Source organism: Passer montanus, unplaced genomic scaffold, assembly GCF_014805655.1.
Source record: "Passer montanus isolate IOZ18808 unplaced genomic scaffold, ASM1480565v1 scaffold1, whole genome shotgun sequence".
Classification (NCBI taxonomy): Eukaryota; Metazoa; Chordata; class Aves; order Passeriformes; family Passeridae; genus Passer; species Passer montanus.
Genome location: NW_024356504.1, coordinates 4,699,467 through 4,719,766, shown reverse-complemented (window position 1 = coordinate 4,719,766; position 20,300 = coordinate 4,699,467). Strand labels below are relative to the sequence as shown.

Genomic DNA, 20,300 nt, shown 5'->3' with positions numbered 1-20,300 from the left:
GGGCTGAAAATGGATATCTTCTACTGGAAGAAATTGGAACTGCTCACTGAAAAAACCCTCAGGCTTATAAAGAGAAAAGTGGTTTTGCCAGAATAATGCCAGAGATTTATTTTTTAAGTAGTGGTGGTTTCCTGGAGCTGTGGAACAGACACAGCTCTTCCTTGATCCTTGGCCACATTACTGACCAAGTGCTGTGAGATATGTCATACTTGGCTCTCTTTATTGACCTTAGTTTTGACTTTTCTTTTGCTTTATTTCTTTTCAGTGCCTGTGAAGAATTGCAGAAAGTCCTTCAGCAATAGGTGAGGGATCACTGTCAGGAGCATTTTATTATCCTGTTTCATAGAATATATATCAGAACAGAAAGATGAGTTAAGAGGACTCAAGTAACAAACTCTCTGTTTATCGCTATTCCTAATCTGCAGAGGTTGTTATTCCTGTCTATAGAGATATTTAAATGACTTTTCCCTCAGCTGATATCGAGGTCTGTTGCCCAGAAAAGTGGGGAAGAAGAGAACACCACACGCATGAAAATTTTAGATTGATGGTTGAAGCTGAGGTCTTCCTCTGCTTGGATACTTTAGCAATGGGTCAATAAATGCATCAGGACAAAATCCAGGGATCAATACTGAACTTAAAACAGAAAGCATGGGTATTTTCACATAAATTGCTGACACTGAACAGCAATTCATATGTAAGAAACTTATTAAAGTTATTTGAACTTTGTGATGTATAAAATTGTGTGTTCAGGCTCAGCAGGAACAGGCCCTTTTGCTTATGATTTAAACTATTATTTCTAATCTCCAAATGAGTGCAATTAACTCCTGACTCCCACAGAAGTAGCTCTGTGCAAGACAAAAAACCTGTATTCTTTGGTGCGAACAAGGACAAATGCAACCACACAAGCTAACTCCATTTGACTCAGTGATACACTGCTTTGCTCCTTAAGGATTGGCTTCCCAGGAACTCAAGAGACCTTCTTTGTGTGCTTACATTTTTGAGTGACTTAGATTACAGAATAATGGCCATGCTATTTAAAACATAATTATCGTTGCAGCTTGCCATGGAAAAGAGTCTACTATGAAAGTACCAGTGGCAACTATGATGTTTCCCAGCCTTGCAATAAATTTACAATTTATGATTGTTAGTAAATGACAAATTTTACAGATTAGCCTTTACAATTTTAATGGGGAAGTATCAAAATTAATATAAAATGGATGCATACATAACATTGTCCAACTAAGATGTGGAGGGTCAGTCTACATTTCTAGGATAAAATTAGCATAAAGATCATCAGGTTAAAAAAACCTCATCATTCTGGTTCTGAATTTCATTGAGACTACATTAGTCCAAGGAAGAGAAATTAAAACCAAAATCAAATACTCTAAAAAAACAAAAGGAACAATATAGAGGTACAATAGTGAAGTACAAACCACTAAAATAAAAATAAAAGTAGAAAAGTAGGTTTCATTATAGTCTCACTTTTAACTATTATTTATAGCCAAATTTGATTTATATGTCTACATATATACTTCATAAATAAAGACATAGGTACAGAAAGATAAACATAAAATGTATGCTTAATGCAAATCTATATAAGGAATGCTACTAAAATTTGGTAGGTCCACAAACTCTCAAGTTTCTTGGTGAATATAAGTATTCAATAAATAAGAGCAAAACAAGATATCTGTCTCAAGTATATCATGATGTAGTACAGTGAAAATTCAGAATATTCTGTAAAATACTGGATGCAATAAATAGATATGATTAAACATCGTTGTGCAGTGAGCTCCAGAAAAGAAAAATTTTTTTGATACACTGGAGTAGAATTTTTGAAAATAGTCATCATTAGGAGGACATAGTGGTCCTAGGATTAAGAAAATAACCAGAGGACTGTAAAAATCTTGCAAATCACTATAAAATCACATATGTTTTTCTTTTGGGGAGTTTAATAATCTTGCTGTCAAATTCTATGAGGGCAATTAGCTAATTTAAAGATTTGCTTACAGCAGAAGCAATGCACCTGTTGCTGCCAGAGCCTATGTATTTTCAGTGGTAGCTGTTTTCTCTGAGCATGACATGCCTGTTATTTGTCTTGATATTCCCTCACAGAGCCAGAAAGATTGGATTCCTCATTGTGACACTATGACTCATTTCCACAGAAGCTGCCTCAGTTTAGAAACTAAGTAAATCTCAATTTATTTTCCCTGGCACTGGCACTACTGCTCAGACAGAGCTATGAATGCTATACCCTTTTAATCCCAGTGTTTGGGAGGTGTATGGAGGAATAACCAGTGGTTTGTCTCTGTAATAACCAGTGGTCAGCTATGCAGATTTGCAAGGGGAGGGACACGCACAGAGAGGGTGTTAGGTCCATGAAATAATTCTCAAATGTAGAACAGAGACATACACTGCACGATCCAGCGGTACCAAGGAAGTTTGGGCAGACGTCTTTGCAAGACCATTCTGCTTAGAAAAAACTTAGAAAGGCCAGCATGCAGAAAGAAAACCAGTAAGTTATCCAGCTAATTTCCAATACAGTCCATATCTTAAAATTCTTTCAAGAAACAAAATTCTTAGAACTTCTATTTTACTTGGAATTAACCCACATGATTGCCAGTAATACTGCCAACAATAAACAGAAACTAAGCATTAAATGTTATAAAATAAGTCACAGCTTTTCATTTATTTGTGTATTTACTGACCAGCTGTTCTGACTCATTTCTGTGAGCATTTCTTTCCAGACAACAGTTACATCTGACCTTTGGAATCTTACTTGCTTTAACTTTGTCATAAAAGACCCAAGAGCTACAGATGCTTCTTCTGATATGCACAGACCTTCAGCTCGTGTCAGTGACAATTGCATGCAAAGACCAAAGTTCTAAAATACAATTTACAACATTCTTTCATTTTGTTTTCCCCTCAGACTTACCTGGTTTCATCAATATAAACTGCCTCCAGCACAGATGCTGCATATTCAATATTCTTTTTTAAGTCCACCACATTAATGTCACCCTTCTCCAGCTGCTTTACCAAGCATCTTAATCTGTGGAAAAAACAATTAAAAACATCAGTGTGATGATTCTATCACGTTTAGTGTCTTCATTTTCTAATTGAAACATTGGAACCAACAAAACAATGTAGAGCCAAGAACCATCACTCCATCTCTAGTCTTGGTTTAAGAAAATCTGGCTTTAGAATACACTTAACACTGACTGGTTATATGCTTTTATAGCTTGCTATATTCATATGCTGTACTTAAAAAAATGGCTTCTATATTCCAGAAAGTCAGAGAGGACTTTTTAACCACCATCAAAGCAATTTCCTATTCATTTGTAACATTACTATTATGCCTCAGTCCGTAATTTAAAAAAATAAATAAAAATTAACTTAGTGTGTTATCTTACTACACTTTTTCCATGCTTAGGTGGTTAATTATATTTTTTATAACCACAGTATACTGATTTTTCTTCACTTAAATGTATTTAGTTTTTATTTAGGCCTCCAGTATGTTTTTGCTGCAGAATTTGTATTCTTATTAGTGTGAGATAATATGAACGTCTGTTGTGTCTGTGCTTATAACAATTTCATCATTATACCAGAGGAAAGGCAGTGCCCATAGCAGTAGAAAAATCCAAATATTCCCAAGTGTGCTTTAAACTTTTAGTTTTGAGGACTTTGTTTTACAGTACAAACATGGATACGCCCAAAGGGGATTTTGTTACGCATTAACTCATGTCTGCAGCAATACACTTCCACAGACACACTCCTTGAATACTAGATTTTTTCTAAACTCTGCTACTCTTCTGACACTGCTCAATTTAACCGTACAGAGTAGATAAAGCACTGAAGTGAAATGAAAACCTTATCAGTAAAAGTACAGAGGTATGACTAAATGGACAGAGGTATGACTAAATGGATGCTTAAAGTATAGGTATTTTCCTTCTTTCTGTGCTCAACCTCTGAATAGAAATAATCTACGATTTTGAATCATGTAAGATAAAGTTTTCTTTAACTAATGATATATCATAATTGTTACATAACTTCCATTAAATAATCTTTTTTATGTGCAGAAAAAATTGTGAAATGAGCATTTAGATAAAAAGTGCAGTGAAATTGATTCAGCATTAAGACAACTACCTTCAGAAAAAGATCATATTTATGGCATGCACCAGCATACATAAAATATGCAAATGTTTTATGAAGAGAAGACTGAGGGGACACCTCACTGCAGTTACAACTTCCTCATGAGGGAAAGAGGAGGGACAGGCACTGATCTCTTCTGTGGTGATAGGGACAGGACCCAAGGGAATGGCCTGAAGTTGTGTCAGGGGAGGTTTAGGTTGGATACCAGATAAAGATTCTTAAACCAGAGAGTGTTTGGGCACTGGAATCAGCTGCCCAGGGAAATAGTCCCAGCACCAAGCCTGGCAGAGTTCAAGTGTACAGTGATATTTGAAAAAAAATTCCTAAACTTGGAAAGTACTGTTCTATCATAAAATCATTTTCATGTTTTTCTACATATTTCTTTGGCCTAAGTACAATTATGTTCAAGTGTGTAAAAGATAATTTTAGCAAACAGGGTTTTAAGACCAGCCTCCTCAGTTCTCTAAAGCCTTAATTCAATTCAAATTAGCCTAGCACATGCAACCATATTTACTTGGCATCTTACACAGTGCATTGCATATCAGTGGAATGGATAACATAGAACGCTTTTTTTTTTTCTCAGAGAAATGGAGTGGGCAGATTAAATACCGCATCTTACACAGTGCATTGCATATCAGTGGAATGGATAACATAGAACGTTATTTTTTTTTTTTCTCAGAGAAATGAAGTGGGCAGATTAAATACTCTGGGAGCTCATCTCCTACACAGAAATAACCACATGCATGGGAGCCATTTCCAGTACATCACTTCTTCCACCTCACAGGTACCTGTAGCTGAAGAAGGTTATTCACAGACATCTCCCAGAACAAAACACACTTATCTCCTGGTGTTTGTGCTCCTCGGTACTGCTCACAAACACACACACAGCCCCTCCTAAGTGCCAATGCCAAAATGCCCAGGTGGGTCTGGCAGCATCAGTGCCACTGCTTGCAAATAGCTGTAGGGTGTTTCTGTCACTTCCACTGCTCCCTCCATATTTGACTGAGCACATCTCCAAATCACACTTTACAAAGTGGGAGCATAAATAAATTTGAAAACTTGTTTGAAAACTGTGCAGTGTTGGGAGCATAAATAAATTTGAAAACTTGTTTTCAAAGACACAAAAATAAATTTGTAACACTGCACAGCAGGGGGCCAGGCTCTGCTAGAACAATATCAGCTTAAAACTGCTTCAAATCCTACCATTTCCAGTGGTTCCTCATTATCTGAGGCAATAGATCAGATGACAGGTATTTGGAATAATTTTTATGCTTGTAGGTGGAAATGAGCCCCTCGGGGAGCCTTTAAGCCACAATGATCTCTCTGCACAGGCAACAGTCAACAGGTGTGACTTGCCCTGTGGGTATAGTTCATGTTCCAGGGGGAATGCAGAACGCAGTAACACACCGGATGGTTTGGAAACACTTGCTCAGGCAAATTTGAAGTGATTCTGAAGATATTGCAGATTCACAGAAGGACACACTCCTGATCTCATGCATGACTCTTTGTGAAGACGTCCTCAGGAGCCCTTAGCTGACCCAGTGCCGATCTATCATAGAATCAAGAGATAATTGGCTGGAAGGGACCTCCACCGGGTACAAGTTCTTGCTCAAGACAGGGCTAACCTCAAAGATAGGTATAACTTCAAAGTTAGGCAATATTACTCACAGGTATTACTGCTCAAGCTTTGAATGCATGAAGATTTCAAAAACCCTTGGAAAAAACAGTTTAAATGGTCAATCAGCCCCATGGTGCATCATGTTTTCATAACATCTAACTGGAATGTCCTTTGTGGCAACCTGCATGCCCAAACTTTGCTGTGCAGTTCCAAGAAAAAAACTGCCTCTGTCTATGGTACAACTTCCCACTAGGAAGCTGGACACAGCAATAAAATCCTTCCATTGTGTCACTGATCAGACAATCGTCATGTGATACTAGTGAAGTCTACCCCAGAAGTTCTGGCTTCCAACACAGCATAATTAAGTGGGTTATAGCAGTATATGAATGGTCTGAACATACTCAGTGTCTTCTGCATTGAAGTGAATAGCCACAGAGCTTAGGAGTTGACATTTCAGTAATGAAGCTAATAATTTAGCAAAGAATTAACATCAATTTATAAGACTAAGCAACAAGTTTTGACACACCCATAGTCTACCATTCCACAAGACAAAGAAACTTTTGAAAAGGACAAGTAAAAGCAATTTAAAAATAATTATTTCTTCAGCTGTACTGTGAGGATTTTTGTTTTCTTTTCATTGTCATAAATTGAAAATGAACATGAGAAATACTATTTGAAAACCTGAAGTGTTACTTAAAACTGGAAGTAATTGTATTCACACCCAGCCTGTGAACTGTGCTACTAAGAAATAATAGACAGCAAAGAGAAAAAACTGGAGGAGCTATTTTGTGAAAGAGAAAAAAGGGCTATTTGAACAGGTTTAAGATGCAAAGAAAATTGTATGCAGAACCAATGTGATAAAAAAACATGAAAAAATATTATGTATTTGAGGACACCTGAAAACTACATTATAAAACTAGCAGCCCCTGTTTGTAAGGGAGAAAGAGACGTCTGCAATTAATAAAGGGAGTGGGTGGAGAACCATCTTCTGTCATCTTGAGTAAACATCATTAACAGTGCTGTGCGATTAAATGCTCTTGTGGACAATCCAAATGCACTCTGCTCCCATCTCTCTTCAATAATATGATGCCACTGGGGTCCATGTGTCCCCAGTCCTCATCTCTCTGTGCAGCTGATGCCACTGTCCAGCTATGGACAAAAATCCTCGAGGCCCACCCAGCAACACAGGAAACTCAGAGGAAGCAAGGATTTTACTGGGAAGCATTTCTTGATTAAGAATATCCAAACCACAACTCACTTGTTTCCAGTTTCCTCACTAAAATTCTCCCATCTTTGAACTAAAGTTTTGTTAAATCTACTGTAACTTTCTGGGGTTATACCAAATTAACTGAGGATAGCTCTTGTGATGTTATGATGCTATTTCAAAAAGATTCTTATGACATTTTCAGTTACTACAAAAAGGAAAAATAAGAAAAAAATTTTAAAGGTAAGGAATCGGTGATCAAATATGACTTTTTGCAATGTCCTCATGAGAAAGTTTTCTTTTCTATGGAACCAAGGAAAGTCCAATGAGAGAAGTGTGTTTGGAGATACTGAATAACTGTCCTGACCACAGGCTGAAGTGCTAACAAAGAAAGGTGCAAGGACAGCATTACTTAAGAAGGGATATTTTAAAGTAGATAAGCAGACAAGTTGGACAATTTCAAATTCAGATTAAACTGCAACTTTTATTTCTGAGGTAAAATAAATTACTAGTAATCACTGAGAATAAATCAGTGCTAAAGGCCAAGCTTAAGTGTCTTTAAGAACCAAAAGAGGAAAATTCAGCATGAAGTTAACTTCTGAACCTGAGAAAAAGATCCTTTGCCTCCTTTCCCTAAACTGCCTTTATTTTCCTCACCACTGAGTTTTGCAGAGAAGCAGCTTTCTAACTTACACATCTGGACTTCACTTAAAACTGTTTTGGAAACTTTGAACAACAACAACAAAAAAAAAAGCTGGCTTTTGCCACAGATCCATTAAAGGAGAAGTGAAATAAACTGTAAAAAGTAAACTGTAAACTAACCTTGCTTCCTTCTACATTTTGAAATTAGTGAAAGTCTCTGTTGAAGAATGAACACAGATAATTCTTTGAAAATAATAAACACATGCTATTGTCAATTAAAGAGAAATTATTATTAATATTCATAGTCACAGTCCTGTAAAAACAATTATCTGTGTAGTTTAGATCAACTCCAAGTTGTAAATCATTATCTTCCCATGAACTAATTAAGAAAAGTCTAGCTGTGACAACTGTGACAATGTGTGAAAAAGTCTAAGGACAGGAAAAAGATAATTTTTTCTATAAATAAGTGTTTCATGTTCTGTTTGGGCTATTTAATAGTGAACAATAAAATTAAGTGGATTATTGTCAACTTTATTATAAAAGTGATTCGACCCTCTAAATGAACATCACAAAGTAAAAATGGGCTGATATGTAATGTGAAATTAAAATTAAAGAAGAGGAGGGCAATATAGTTAGTTAAACATCACTAGCTTTTCAAAACTTTGGAGAAGGGGGATATTTTCCTCTAAAACTATCTGCAATTAAAACCACAAAACAGTTTTGCTGCCTGTAGTGATTCCCATAAGAAAATAATTTTCTTATAATTTTGAATGAATTATTTTCATTCAAATAATTCTGAATGAAATAATTCATTCAAAATAATTTGAATAATTTTCACCTGTAGAAAGCATCACTCACTCAGGGGTTCCTCAGCTTTCCAAGGCAGAAGTTACATCCTCACTCAAACATGAATGCTCTTAAAAAGGATCAATATTCCAACAATTCCAAATCCCTATGTGAACTACCCAAATTCCAATTATTCTTATGTGAATGGGTATAACTGGAATTTTACATGTTCCTATTAAGAACATGTGTATATAAAATCAATCTTTCTATAAATACAGCGTGCCATCCAACAAATTCAAATAGATGAGAGACGCTGAAGAAATATACACAATATGGCAGCAAACTTTCAGGAGTGATCCCTTTGAGTTGCCATTCCCATTTCCCTGGTCCTACCTGCAGTTACAAAGTGGCCAATTATCCCAACTTCAAGACAGCTAAGCTTTACTTCAAGGTATTCTACTTTATGTCAGGGCAAAAACAAGCTGATATGGAAACATTTTGCCCAGCAAGGCAAGGCCAGCATATCGGTGGGGCGTAAGCAGCTGGCAGCTCTTGACACAGACCTTAACATGTGTTTCTCTTTCTTGAAATCATAAAAAATGCAGCTCCAAATGCAGTTACCTGATATGTCTTCTGATTACAGAGGCTCTCAATAAACTCTTATGTGGAGAAATGCAAGAAAGTGTTTTCAGTGCTGCAAATGTGTCTTACGAACTCGCTTCTCAGCCACTGCTGTGTCTGAGCTTATGCACAGGAAGTCTTGTGGTTGCTAAGGGTTTCATGAATCACATGTATTTCATGATTATTTTAAGCATTTAAGTGGTACACGCTGATCTGTAATTATGATTCAGTCATTAGAAAATAAATATTGATCATGCTGGTAATTCAGACAACATTTTGATATACCAAAACTTCAATCCTATATTGAAGAATTTAAATAGAAGTTGTGCAGCTATATAGTAACACTGAATTTTACATTTTCTTAATGATAATACTCTGCTTTTTCAGGGTGATATAATTGCCTTGGTTGTTCAAATATTATTTTTATGCAAGATGAAATGGCTTTCCTTCAGACAGGCACTCTCTATTAGGCTTCAATACATTTTACCTTATCCTATAAATTTAACATTTACCACTCTAATAGTACATAAATATTATGCTTTGTGTCTCATTTAGCAACAGGTTAAACAAGTGTGTTTAAAAAATTTAGTCAAAATTCCTGCAGCTGCTTTAGCACCCAGCTGAAATCACAGAACACCATGGAGTTTTACAGGTTTTCCACTTGAAGTCATAAACCAGTTCAAGGTCTCAAAGGCATTTTTTAACTTTTGCTCAACAAACCTAATAAAACAAATGTCAAGTGCCTGAGAAGCCACAGTGTCTTGACCCAAATGATACTTAGTCTGCTATTTGCAGCACTTTTCACCATCCTCCATCATCTTCTCCGGCTGCACTGGAGAGACACCCCAGAGGAGCAGGCTCATCTGGGACCCTGGGACTGCTGCTCTTCCCTGCTGTCTCTCACACCTCCCCAAGTTACCCATCCTTTCCCAAAATTTTCACCATTATATTCATTAGATGTCATGATCATGAATTCTCACTCATTTTAATTTCTCTGACCATCCTCTGTGCACACCCAAGCTTGAAGTGTCTTTCAAATTTTTCTCTCACTTCTGCTAAAGAACCATCATTCACACTGATTTGGTTCTGCTATTCAATTCCTTTCTAGGTTGAAGCTTAATCAAAAATCTTCAAACTTCAAATTACTTAGTACGTACAAATATTTGGCCATTTTGTCTCTTTTGTTAGATTCAACAAGTAATCAACTAGTCTCCTTACCCTAAACACTTTAACTCTTTCTATTGTCTCAATGTCTATTTCCATTATTTGACATTCCCATTTCACAATCAATCCATGAAATCAAAGACAATCAAAATATACTGGAGTGATTTGGAAATTGCAATTATTATTCTAATGGCTTTTGTTGAATATTTATTTTTGTCTGAAGATTGAAATTTAATCCATAAGGTTTTTGTATTCTCTATACATTATATAGGATCCTAGCCAAAGCTATTTCATCTTGAAGTTGCCAAATACTACAAGATGTCTCAATGTCTTCATCATGTACTTGCTGAATTCACTATCAACAAGCTGGGAAATTGAATGTAAATTCATCATCTATCAAAAATCATGCTTGAAGATGATGGCCAACCTTCGGTATGTTTAACTTGTTGGAGCTAATGTGATAAGCACACAGAAAAGGCACAAAGCCCTTATTTCCAATAATGCTTTAAAAAGCTTTTAAAAAGCTTTTTTTTTTTTATTTTTCCTGCAGACAGCAGCTTTGGGCATAGTGATCAAAGCTGCTAAAAGGCAGATTATCTCCTTCAGTCCATGGGACCAGAAAACGTGGGTTGATAAATGTTGATACTCATCCTTTGAAAAGGGCACGCAAAGAAGTAAAAAAGTCCTTCTATAAATATTGATAACAGACTACCATATAAAAATCCAACCAAAGTTCTTTGATTCAAAACTGCATTAACCAGAACTGGTAACTTTGTACTGAAAATATTTTGTACGCTAATACTTAGAAAATATATTGCTGTCATTGCTGTTGAAAGCCTTTTTGGTGCAATCTCTGCAGCCATTAAGGAGACAAGATTGGTAAGTGTTCAGCACTAAAATAATGTCATTGCCCAATGATTAAAGAATCTTCAACTGTGACAGCACAAGTATCCTTTCCTCTACTTGATAAAATCACATATGAGCAAATAATACAGGAACATCAAAATGACAGTTTGTTCTATGATTTCTATGTGCAATCAAACTACAGTAAATACTATATAATCTGTACATTATTAACATTTTCATTTTCCTGAAACAGAAGTTAGAACCAGGACAGAATATCCGTGCTGCAAATCAGAGGTCAACTTATATAAATGTGGCTAAACCCTAACAGATAACATTTCTGGTAACTCTCAAAGTTATTGCTTAATAGTTACAGATTTTTTGAGATATCAAAAACCTGCAACTGTAGAATCTTTATCCTGGTAAGTCATTTGGAGACTCTGCACCTATCTATAAATTATTTTTTATTTGTTTCTGACCTGCTGTCTTCCTTGAACAGATCATGAGATATTTTGTTGCTCCAGTTTGTTGCTTAGTATGCAATAGAATCACAGAATCATTAAGGCTGGAAAAGACCTCCAAGATCATCAAGTCCAACCTTGTGGCCAAACACCACACTGCCAACTAAACCATAGCACTCAGTGCTTTGTCCAGTTGTTTCTTGCCAACTTCCATTTCTCTCAACACACACACAGCTGATAATATATTAAGTGAACAGAGGTTACCTAAAGGTCTCTATAAAAATGCCGTAGAGAAAAAGAGTTTTTTGAAATGGCAGTCCACCATACTTGGTCTAAGAACATGGTCAGATGTGGTGCCCCAGCTATCACTGTGTGATCCATTCCATCTCCTTTTTCTGGGAAAAAATGCCCCATCTTCTCCCATATCTGTTAGCACAAGAATATGGGTAACAATATTTCTTCAACCAGACACTGCCAAAACAATCTAGTTTACCTTCAAGGCACTTTACATCAGTTCTACTGAAGTCTGTCCACACAATCGGATGAGAGTCCTATGCATGGACAGCTGCGCTATCAGATGAATCAGGGTAGCTGGTTCATCTGGACTAAGAGATCAACATAATCACCAAGATAATCCTACTTTGATCCAAGCTCTCACTTTTCAATGGATTTGGAAGTCCTCCTTTTCTACTTATAATTTAGCTTAAATACTTGAAGTACTAAAGTATGAAAGTTTTACTTTTAATATATAATCGCACCTTCCAGATGGGATGACAGAGCCAGTTTTTCTTGAATTTTATTTTTAATGTGTATCATGGGTTCTGAGGAACCAAGTACAGATCTGTATTTCTGGAATAAAATTGTAAAATGTAAAAATCCCAAATATTTGCATTATGAACTATTACAGACTATTGCATAAAATTATTTAAGAGTTAACTTAGTCTGCCTAAACTCTTGTAGAAAAAATACCATGACCTTAATTGAGATGTCTTTTCTACTGAATAATTAACAGCTTCAACAAATCTATTTTCACTAAAAGAATTTTTCTTTCAAAAGAGAGAGCAAGACACAAACGCTTTAGCACAACAGCTGTAGTAATTACAGTACAATTTTGCTGTAAAATCATTACCATCTCAGTGGTTCTGAAGAAAGAATAAAGTACATGTAATGTATATGGCAATGCAAAAATATGAATAGGGTTTTTATTTAAAACTGCAATACTGCAATTAAAATGTAGGGAAAAAATAGGAGATGCTAGAATTCAGCACTCTATGTCATGTGTGAAACTAACTTCTGGCATTTGGAATTGTTAAAAATAAATGTTCTGCTGAAGAATTGCCAAGTAAAGTACTTCAAAGCAGGTCTTGGTAATGAGAAGTAGAACATCAGATTAGCTTAAACACTGGAGAGCTATATAAATGCTTTAAAGAGGAAATAACCAAGCGGGTGAACCTTTTCCCTACATTCTGTAAGAATGGTCATAAATAGGATGAAATGTAACATGGTCACTCTTACTTACACATGAGACCCAGATTTAGGACTTCTACATGGGATATTAAATTTGAATTAGGGTGAGATTAGAAACTGAAATTCACTGTTCTTGAATAGCTCCATCTTTGAATACTTCAGAATTAGTTGCCTTAATCAGATAAAAGTACCTGGACCTCATCAGAAAAAAAAAAAATTTCCAAAAAAGCAGTTCCTGAACAATATCACGCTAAATCCATTAGCAAGCGGAGAGTATATATGGTCTATATGCACACTGTTTGTTTCTTTCTGGACACAGCTGTGACAGGAAGTGCAGCAAACCAAATAAAATATCATTTGTAGCCAGTGCTGGTATACAGCTGCCACTCTCCTCAGCCTGCAGAGTGCCTGGCGCTTTGCTATAAAGAGCTCAGGTTTGTAGGCCTGGAAGGCAGATTGGATTAGAGGCCATTCCTTAGTTCTTGCAGGGGTTTTTTTGCCTTAAATCACACAAAATATAAGAGTTTCTCCTACATGGCTCTAAACTAGAGGACTCCAAGAAGGGACAGGCAGCTATCCTTACCAGAACTGTCTTTGTTTTCCATACTGTGCTCAGGACTTTGATGAGACTGTGTTCATACACACCCCACAAAGCACTTTATCTCCTCTGCTTCATCAAGATGTACTAACCTCACATGCTAATCACATTGTCTTTCCTGATATTAAATCACACAAAATATAAGAGTTTCTCCTACATGGCTCTAAACTAGAGGACTCCAAGAAGGGACAGGCAGCTATCCTTACCAGAACTGTCTTTGTTTTCCATACTGTGCTCAGGACTTTGATGAGACTGTGTTCATACACACCCCACAAAGCACTTTATCTCCTCTGCTTCATCAAGATGTACTAACCTCACATGCTAATCACATTTTCCTGATATGAAAACATGCTTTTAAACCAACCTGATTATTGACCTATTGACTAAATAGGGGCCATATTTTCATAGTTTTTAATTTGTTGATGTTCCTGGTTTGAAATACAGCATCCCTCAGAAGGTGGAGTCCAACTCTATGAGCAAAAGTGTTATTTTTCTAGTTTTGTTTAAAATGAGAAAATCTAGCAAATATAGACAACTTAAATTTGCCTGTTTATATACACTTTACACATATTAAAAGCAGATTAAATTGAAAATTTAGAACCTAGTTCTCAAATTGATCATAGAATACTCATGAAGAAAACAACATGGACCATCTTAGTTGCTAAATGACACACTGCCCCATTACTCTCTAAATGAAGTCCTAAACTGGTCTCAAAATTAACCACAGAACTAATACATGCAGCTATGTTTAATTACTTGTGAATTGGTTGAAAATGTTCTGTTTATCAGAAAGAACTTTCAGCGGGAAAATTACTGGGAGTCTAGCAAGAATTTGTTGATAAGAAAACTTCAAACCCACCTTCTAATGAACCCACCTTCTGTCCTTAATATCTGCCTCTTTTGAGGATGCAGAAATTAAAATGTGACTTTTTCAAAGTGATGACAGTACAACATCCCTAAATGTTCTTCTCTAGGGGTGTGAAATCTAACCTGAAAGGTTCAACTTGCTTACAGTTATGACTAACAACATTCCCAAATTTTGCTTCATTTTTCATAGCTCTGCTGAATGAATCACTGTCCTTCAGTTTCTCTACAAAGCATTGCCATTCCATTCAAGTTAAGAGCCTGGTTATATTTTAATTTTAAAATAGAAAACTAGTCAGTTCTTGACTCAATATTATAATGTTTGTTTACACACTCACTAAGGAAGAAATCTGTGTGTATAAAAGCAAAACAGGTGATAAAACAGTTTCTTAGAAAGTGTAACTACATACTATGATTTGCCTGTCATATTCTCAAACAATACATTGTTTCATTTTCCATTACTTTTCAGATCCTTTACTACAGCATATTTTTAATTGGACTTCTCAGTTTTGAAATCAAGTGATTCACTTCAATCTAGAATACCTTTACTCAGAGAAGTTAGCCTCCTTCAAGGAGAATAGGCCAGTTTTAATACAGCAGCAAACAGTCCAGGCATTGATCACAAGGGAGTGCTTGAAGAAAGACCATAGAGAAATAGTACAGCAAAGTCTACAGCAGCAAAATTTCCTAAAATTGATGCAAATGAGAAAAAGCCCTGTTTAGTAGTCTCCTACCAATGCATTGGCTTCACCTGCAGAATGCCATGAATATGCAATGCAGGATGTTTTTGAATGGGTGATGGAGCAAGAGACCCAAGTGCAACGCTAATGAACAGCTTGGTTCTGGTCAATATGGGCTTGCAGCTCTGCCCCAGCCAAGCACACCTCAATAGTAAGAGCTCAGGGCTAGTGAGAGTGTTTAGAGCCTCTCTGCAGTTTCACTCTGGAAAGACAATGTGAAAACGTCGATGAATCAGATGGATATCATGTTTTTGGTCACACTTTCCTAGGTCAGCAAATGGCAGTGCTTGTTTGGCTTGGACCCTGGGCAGGGCCTGGCCATCTCCTGTGCACTGGTCAGTATATTCCTTGTATTTGACTTTACCAGCAAGTGAGCCTTCTAAGCCATTTCATGTATATCTCAGCTTATTATTTCTGTAGGGTTTGAGGTTTTCTTAATGGCATATTTCACAATTATTTATAATTAGGGGTTCATTTGTAAGCAACACTCATTTCTGTGGACTCTGGTTTTTAAATGGATTTAAAGATTCAAGGACATGATTCCAAAAGATGTGTGAGAGATTTCAGTGTCAACAGTAATCAGGGGTTTCCATCTTGTGCAGTGATACACACAAAGAAAGGAGAAAAAACCCAAACAACTTTGTTATCATTCAGAGGATACACCTAAAAAAAGTACAGTGATAGTAAAACACTCAAATGAAATGTAAATACATAGCTGAAAACTTTGCTCCAGCTTATTAAAAACTTTGTAGCAAAAATCTTATTGGCAGTATTTCCATATAAATATACATTACATATAAATTGAAGTAGAAAGGGTGCACTCCCCATGGGGCTGTGGGATCAAGCAATGAAGAGATCTAAATCTATCATTTTAAGATCTAAGGCAGATGCAAAATTATTAAAATATGTATTTGCATCCTTTCTAGGAGAGCTGTGTTGAAATGCCTGATTAATTAACTGAGAGTAAGCAAAAATATCAGGCAAAAGACTCCCTCTAAAATAAAAAACCAGGGAACATGAAGGAAACAAGAACATGACAAAATATAGACACTGGCATTTCATACAGTAATTACACTAGCAACAATGCTGATGTATTTTTATGAAGAAATTTGCTCAAGGCCCAGAAACATTCAATTAAAGTGATATATGCAAGAACAACAGTGACAAAAAAACAGGCATAGGAGCACCCAAAGAAAAACATATGATCCATGGCATAACTGTTCGGAGATCAAAGGACTTTTAGTATTTTGTGTAATGTTTTTATTTATCTACAGTTTTCTTAATTGAAATTTGCTGCCTCACAAATGTGATCCTAACTCTGCATATGTCAGCCTATATCTTAAAATCTTGCTAATATTCTACTGTTGGATACATGTTAATGTATTTTACATGGAGAAGAAATGTAAGTAAGAAACAATGTAATAATTTTTTCTCCAGTAGATCCTAGATCAGGTGTTAAGGAAAGGTATTTGTATAAGGTGAATCAGATTTAATGTGAAGTTAATCCAGGGAGTATTTAAAATATGCTTTGCCTTAAAATGCCTGTTGTCTATTCTTAAGATTTTCATTCACTATGACTATTATTTTGATGTCACATCACTGTACTTAGTTTAAATTTTAATCCAGAATAGTTAATCTCAGACTCTTTTCTGGAATACCCTTAATAAAATTCAATTTGGAACACCATTAAAAGGACACAAAACAGCACAGTAAAATATTCTTACAGTAAAAAGAAATAAACCTTATCAAAATGATCTCGGAAATTACAATAACTCTTAAAGAGGATTAATTAAAATAAAATTTAATTAATTTCTGCTCCTACTCAACCACAAGGACTCTGCTAGATTCTGATATATTGAAAAAAGAGATCTTGGCACCTCTACCCCAAACATGCTTACAGAAATGACATTAATTAATTTCAGAGGCAGAATAGCTTGACATGCAGATACATATTTGATTACACATGATGTTAGCCCCCAAATATGACAACATACAATTTAATCATGGAGATAATGCCTTTATGAGGTAGATTTCTGACTTTTACCCAGTAATTTATCTCCTCTGATTACAAACCAGACTGTCCTAATGTTTTAAAGCTAAAAATCCAGCCTGTGATTCTTTTTCATTAATTACATCAACCTCACAAATCTAACTGCACGGTGCACCTACAGTCCCTTTTCTTCTGAAGCCTATGAAAGTTGTTAAGAGATGGCCATTTTTTTAAACACCAATGATCATTGTTCCATTTATCCCAAGGACACTTAAATACAAGTGCAAAGATTAGAGCAACAAAACCTGTATCTTTTCATTTGCTTTGCCATTCATCTTTCCATTCCTTCCCATTTGCTTCCAGCTCTGAGCAGACATAGGCTCTCTCCACATGTTCCTGCCTGGACTCATGGATGCACACTCTGCATTTTCATGTTCCAGTCATGAAAACCTCCTTAACTTGTTTAGCATTCCCTTTAATCCTGGGGTCAGGCATAGGAAATACTGACTTTGCCCCTATAAACCTTCCTCACTTATGTTCCTTGACACTTTTGCTCTAAACTGAGCCTGGGCTTTTCTATTTTCATTTCTTGGTGTCTGGTTGAGGTTTTTTCCTGCCATTCAACTCCCTGCACTCACACAGTCATGCCAAAGTGGTGAACTGAAAAGTAACATCATTAAGTGGGCATTTTCATTCACCTTTCCTTTCACCTGCAAAACATCCTACACATAGCTGTATAGTTCCCACAGTGAGGAATTTTATCAATACACAGCTTCAGTTTAAGTTTATAAGTACTACTTGACCAAATTTTTCCCATTTTTATCTGCAATATGAAAGAAACACCCTTGAAAATACAGAGAAGTCAAGTCACTAGGCAGGGCAGCTTGCTACAGATCAGTCTTCTGAGTCCAGCTCTAGCAATGATACAGGTTTTTCTGTTAGGGATCACAGGTCAGAATTTTAGGTGGCATGAATCTCACAGCACACAGAGGAGTTCAATTAGTTTATATGAGCACACGTGCTTTCTATCACATTTTGGTATAATGGCATGAAAAAACAAAATGAGTGTTTTCTAAGTGAAGAGTATCTGCACTTTTTTAATATAAAAGTTTCATTACAAATCCATTAACAACTTCAGTTATGAAGATAGGTAAGAGTCATCAGAGAGAGAATTCATTAATACCTCATGCATATGGTAAAGACGCATGGATTAACAGCTCATGAAGGATATTTTACTGTTGTCACCAGTGACGCACAGTTCGTGCTTCAGATGCACTAAACTAATTTGCAGTGCTCTTCAGAAACATTTCAGTCCTGAAAATACCTAAAGCAGCTGAGCCAAGTGACTGGTGCAGAAAGGCAGGACTCTGGGACTTGCAAGACACAACAGCTCTCCCACACACAGAGGAGGGATTCATTATACAAGTATTTCTCAAACAACACGAGTACCAAGCTGTCTCTTACTATACCCACATCTACATATCCAGACTGCTGGAACTTGTGACTTAGCACTAAACTTCATTGGGAAGAACCTTCCCTTTCCTCTCCCAAGTCTTGTTACATACCAAGAACCAACTTGATCGGGATAGCTGGTTTCTCTTGAAATGCTGGAGAGCCTCTTACAAGCTCCAAGCTCTAGATTTGGTACACACCAGAATGATTTTGAAATTATATTAAATGTCCTTAGAGGAAAACACATAACTTTTAACAAGAGAATTATTAGATTTTGTAATCTTTTAATGCATGCACCATTTAACTCCAACAGATATCTACTAGCAGAAGATTTAAAAAATATATCTTAAACTATCTGTTTTAGGTGTCTCATAAAGCAATCAAATTTTCCTTTCATGGGTGGTAGAATAAATGCTACCTTAAGCCTCACTGTGTTTTTCAGTAGAATCCCTTATAACTGCAAATTTAATGCATGTTAGGCCTAGATCTGCTTTGGAAACTATAACTACTTTATATTTGCTCCAATGTCTTCTTGTGATAAATAAGGTTGGTTTTGAGTTGCCTTTCTGAATCTTGTCAGCACTTCCCAATCCCACATTTGTACAAGTGTGGCACTTTTCCAAAACATATTGTCTCCTAAATCTTATTTAAACAGAAAAATCTTTAAACAGTATTTTGCAGACCTACATCAGGGAATGAACTTGAAATCTTTTCTTTTATAAATAGGATTATAGGAGCTCCATAAAAGTCAGTTAAGAGAATCTTCAGACCTTTTAGACATTTTGAATTTTAAAAATAAGATCAAAATATCATGAGAATCCTATTCATTATGCTTAGAGATTTTCTATTTATTAGACCTGTCATTACATTTGACTAGCTGCTCATAATTATCAAAAATATAAACACTGCTGTAAGATGGATTAATGGTGTTGTGTTTTCTCTAATAATAACAAAAAGTCTCAGCAGTTACTCTACTGTTGGATTACACAATGTAATGTGATCTGTAAGAACACTTACAGCAGCCTCCTATAGAACAGGACTACTTTTATTTAGCTACTGGATTTTGCTATCCTTCTAACATTTAAAATGAGAATGTCTAATTTTGTACTAATGCTACAGTGGTTCTCGTAAAGTTACCTGTTCCATTCCACCTTCAGATTTCACACAATTGTAGTATTTGACATTTATGTTTACAATTAAGTTTATAGGTATTCACATAACTTAATACAGAAAACAAAAGCACAAAAGCTTTGCAGACCTTTCAATATATCTACAGAAGAAAACAAAAAAGCTGTTTCCAAATAATATAGATTTCATCAAGTAGGCTACGAGCAAGAATGTTTTTCTCAAGCAAAATTTCACTGAATATTTTACAGTATCAGAAAAGCTTTTGGGTTTGAGTAATTGGCATTTCCTTATGAAAAGTAAGCCTGTATATTGCCAGAAAACTCTTATCAGCAGAGCACAGAAAGTAGAAGCCTTTTACAGTCAGTTTCTTTTTTTCCTGAATGTTCAGAGTGGTACATGACAGAAGAAGCACTCTATGCCTTCAGCAGCTGATTTTCACATGCAGCATCTGATAAGGCCCATCTGATAAGGACTGCTCTGTTGCTCTACATCACTGAGTACACTAGACCTCTGCTCAGCTGACGTAATACAGATCAGCCAATTCCTGAATATCTGCTTTATCAGGAGAGCTCTCAG

General features: G+C 36.0%; 1 protein-coding gene across 1 annotated transcript in view; it reads right to left on the bottom strand.

Moving 5' to 3' along the window:
- Nucleotides 1-20,300, bottom strand: part of PDE1A (phosphodiesterase 1A) — a 145,852-nt gene that overhangs the window by 49,573 nt on the left and 75,979 nt on the right. Inside the window, exon 3 of the mRNA XM_039698794.1 lies at nt 2,933-3,046. Coding sequence (XP_039554728.1) covers nt 2,933-3,046 — 114 coding nt within the window. The remainder of the gene's footprint in view (nt 1-2,932; nt 3,047-20,300) is intronic.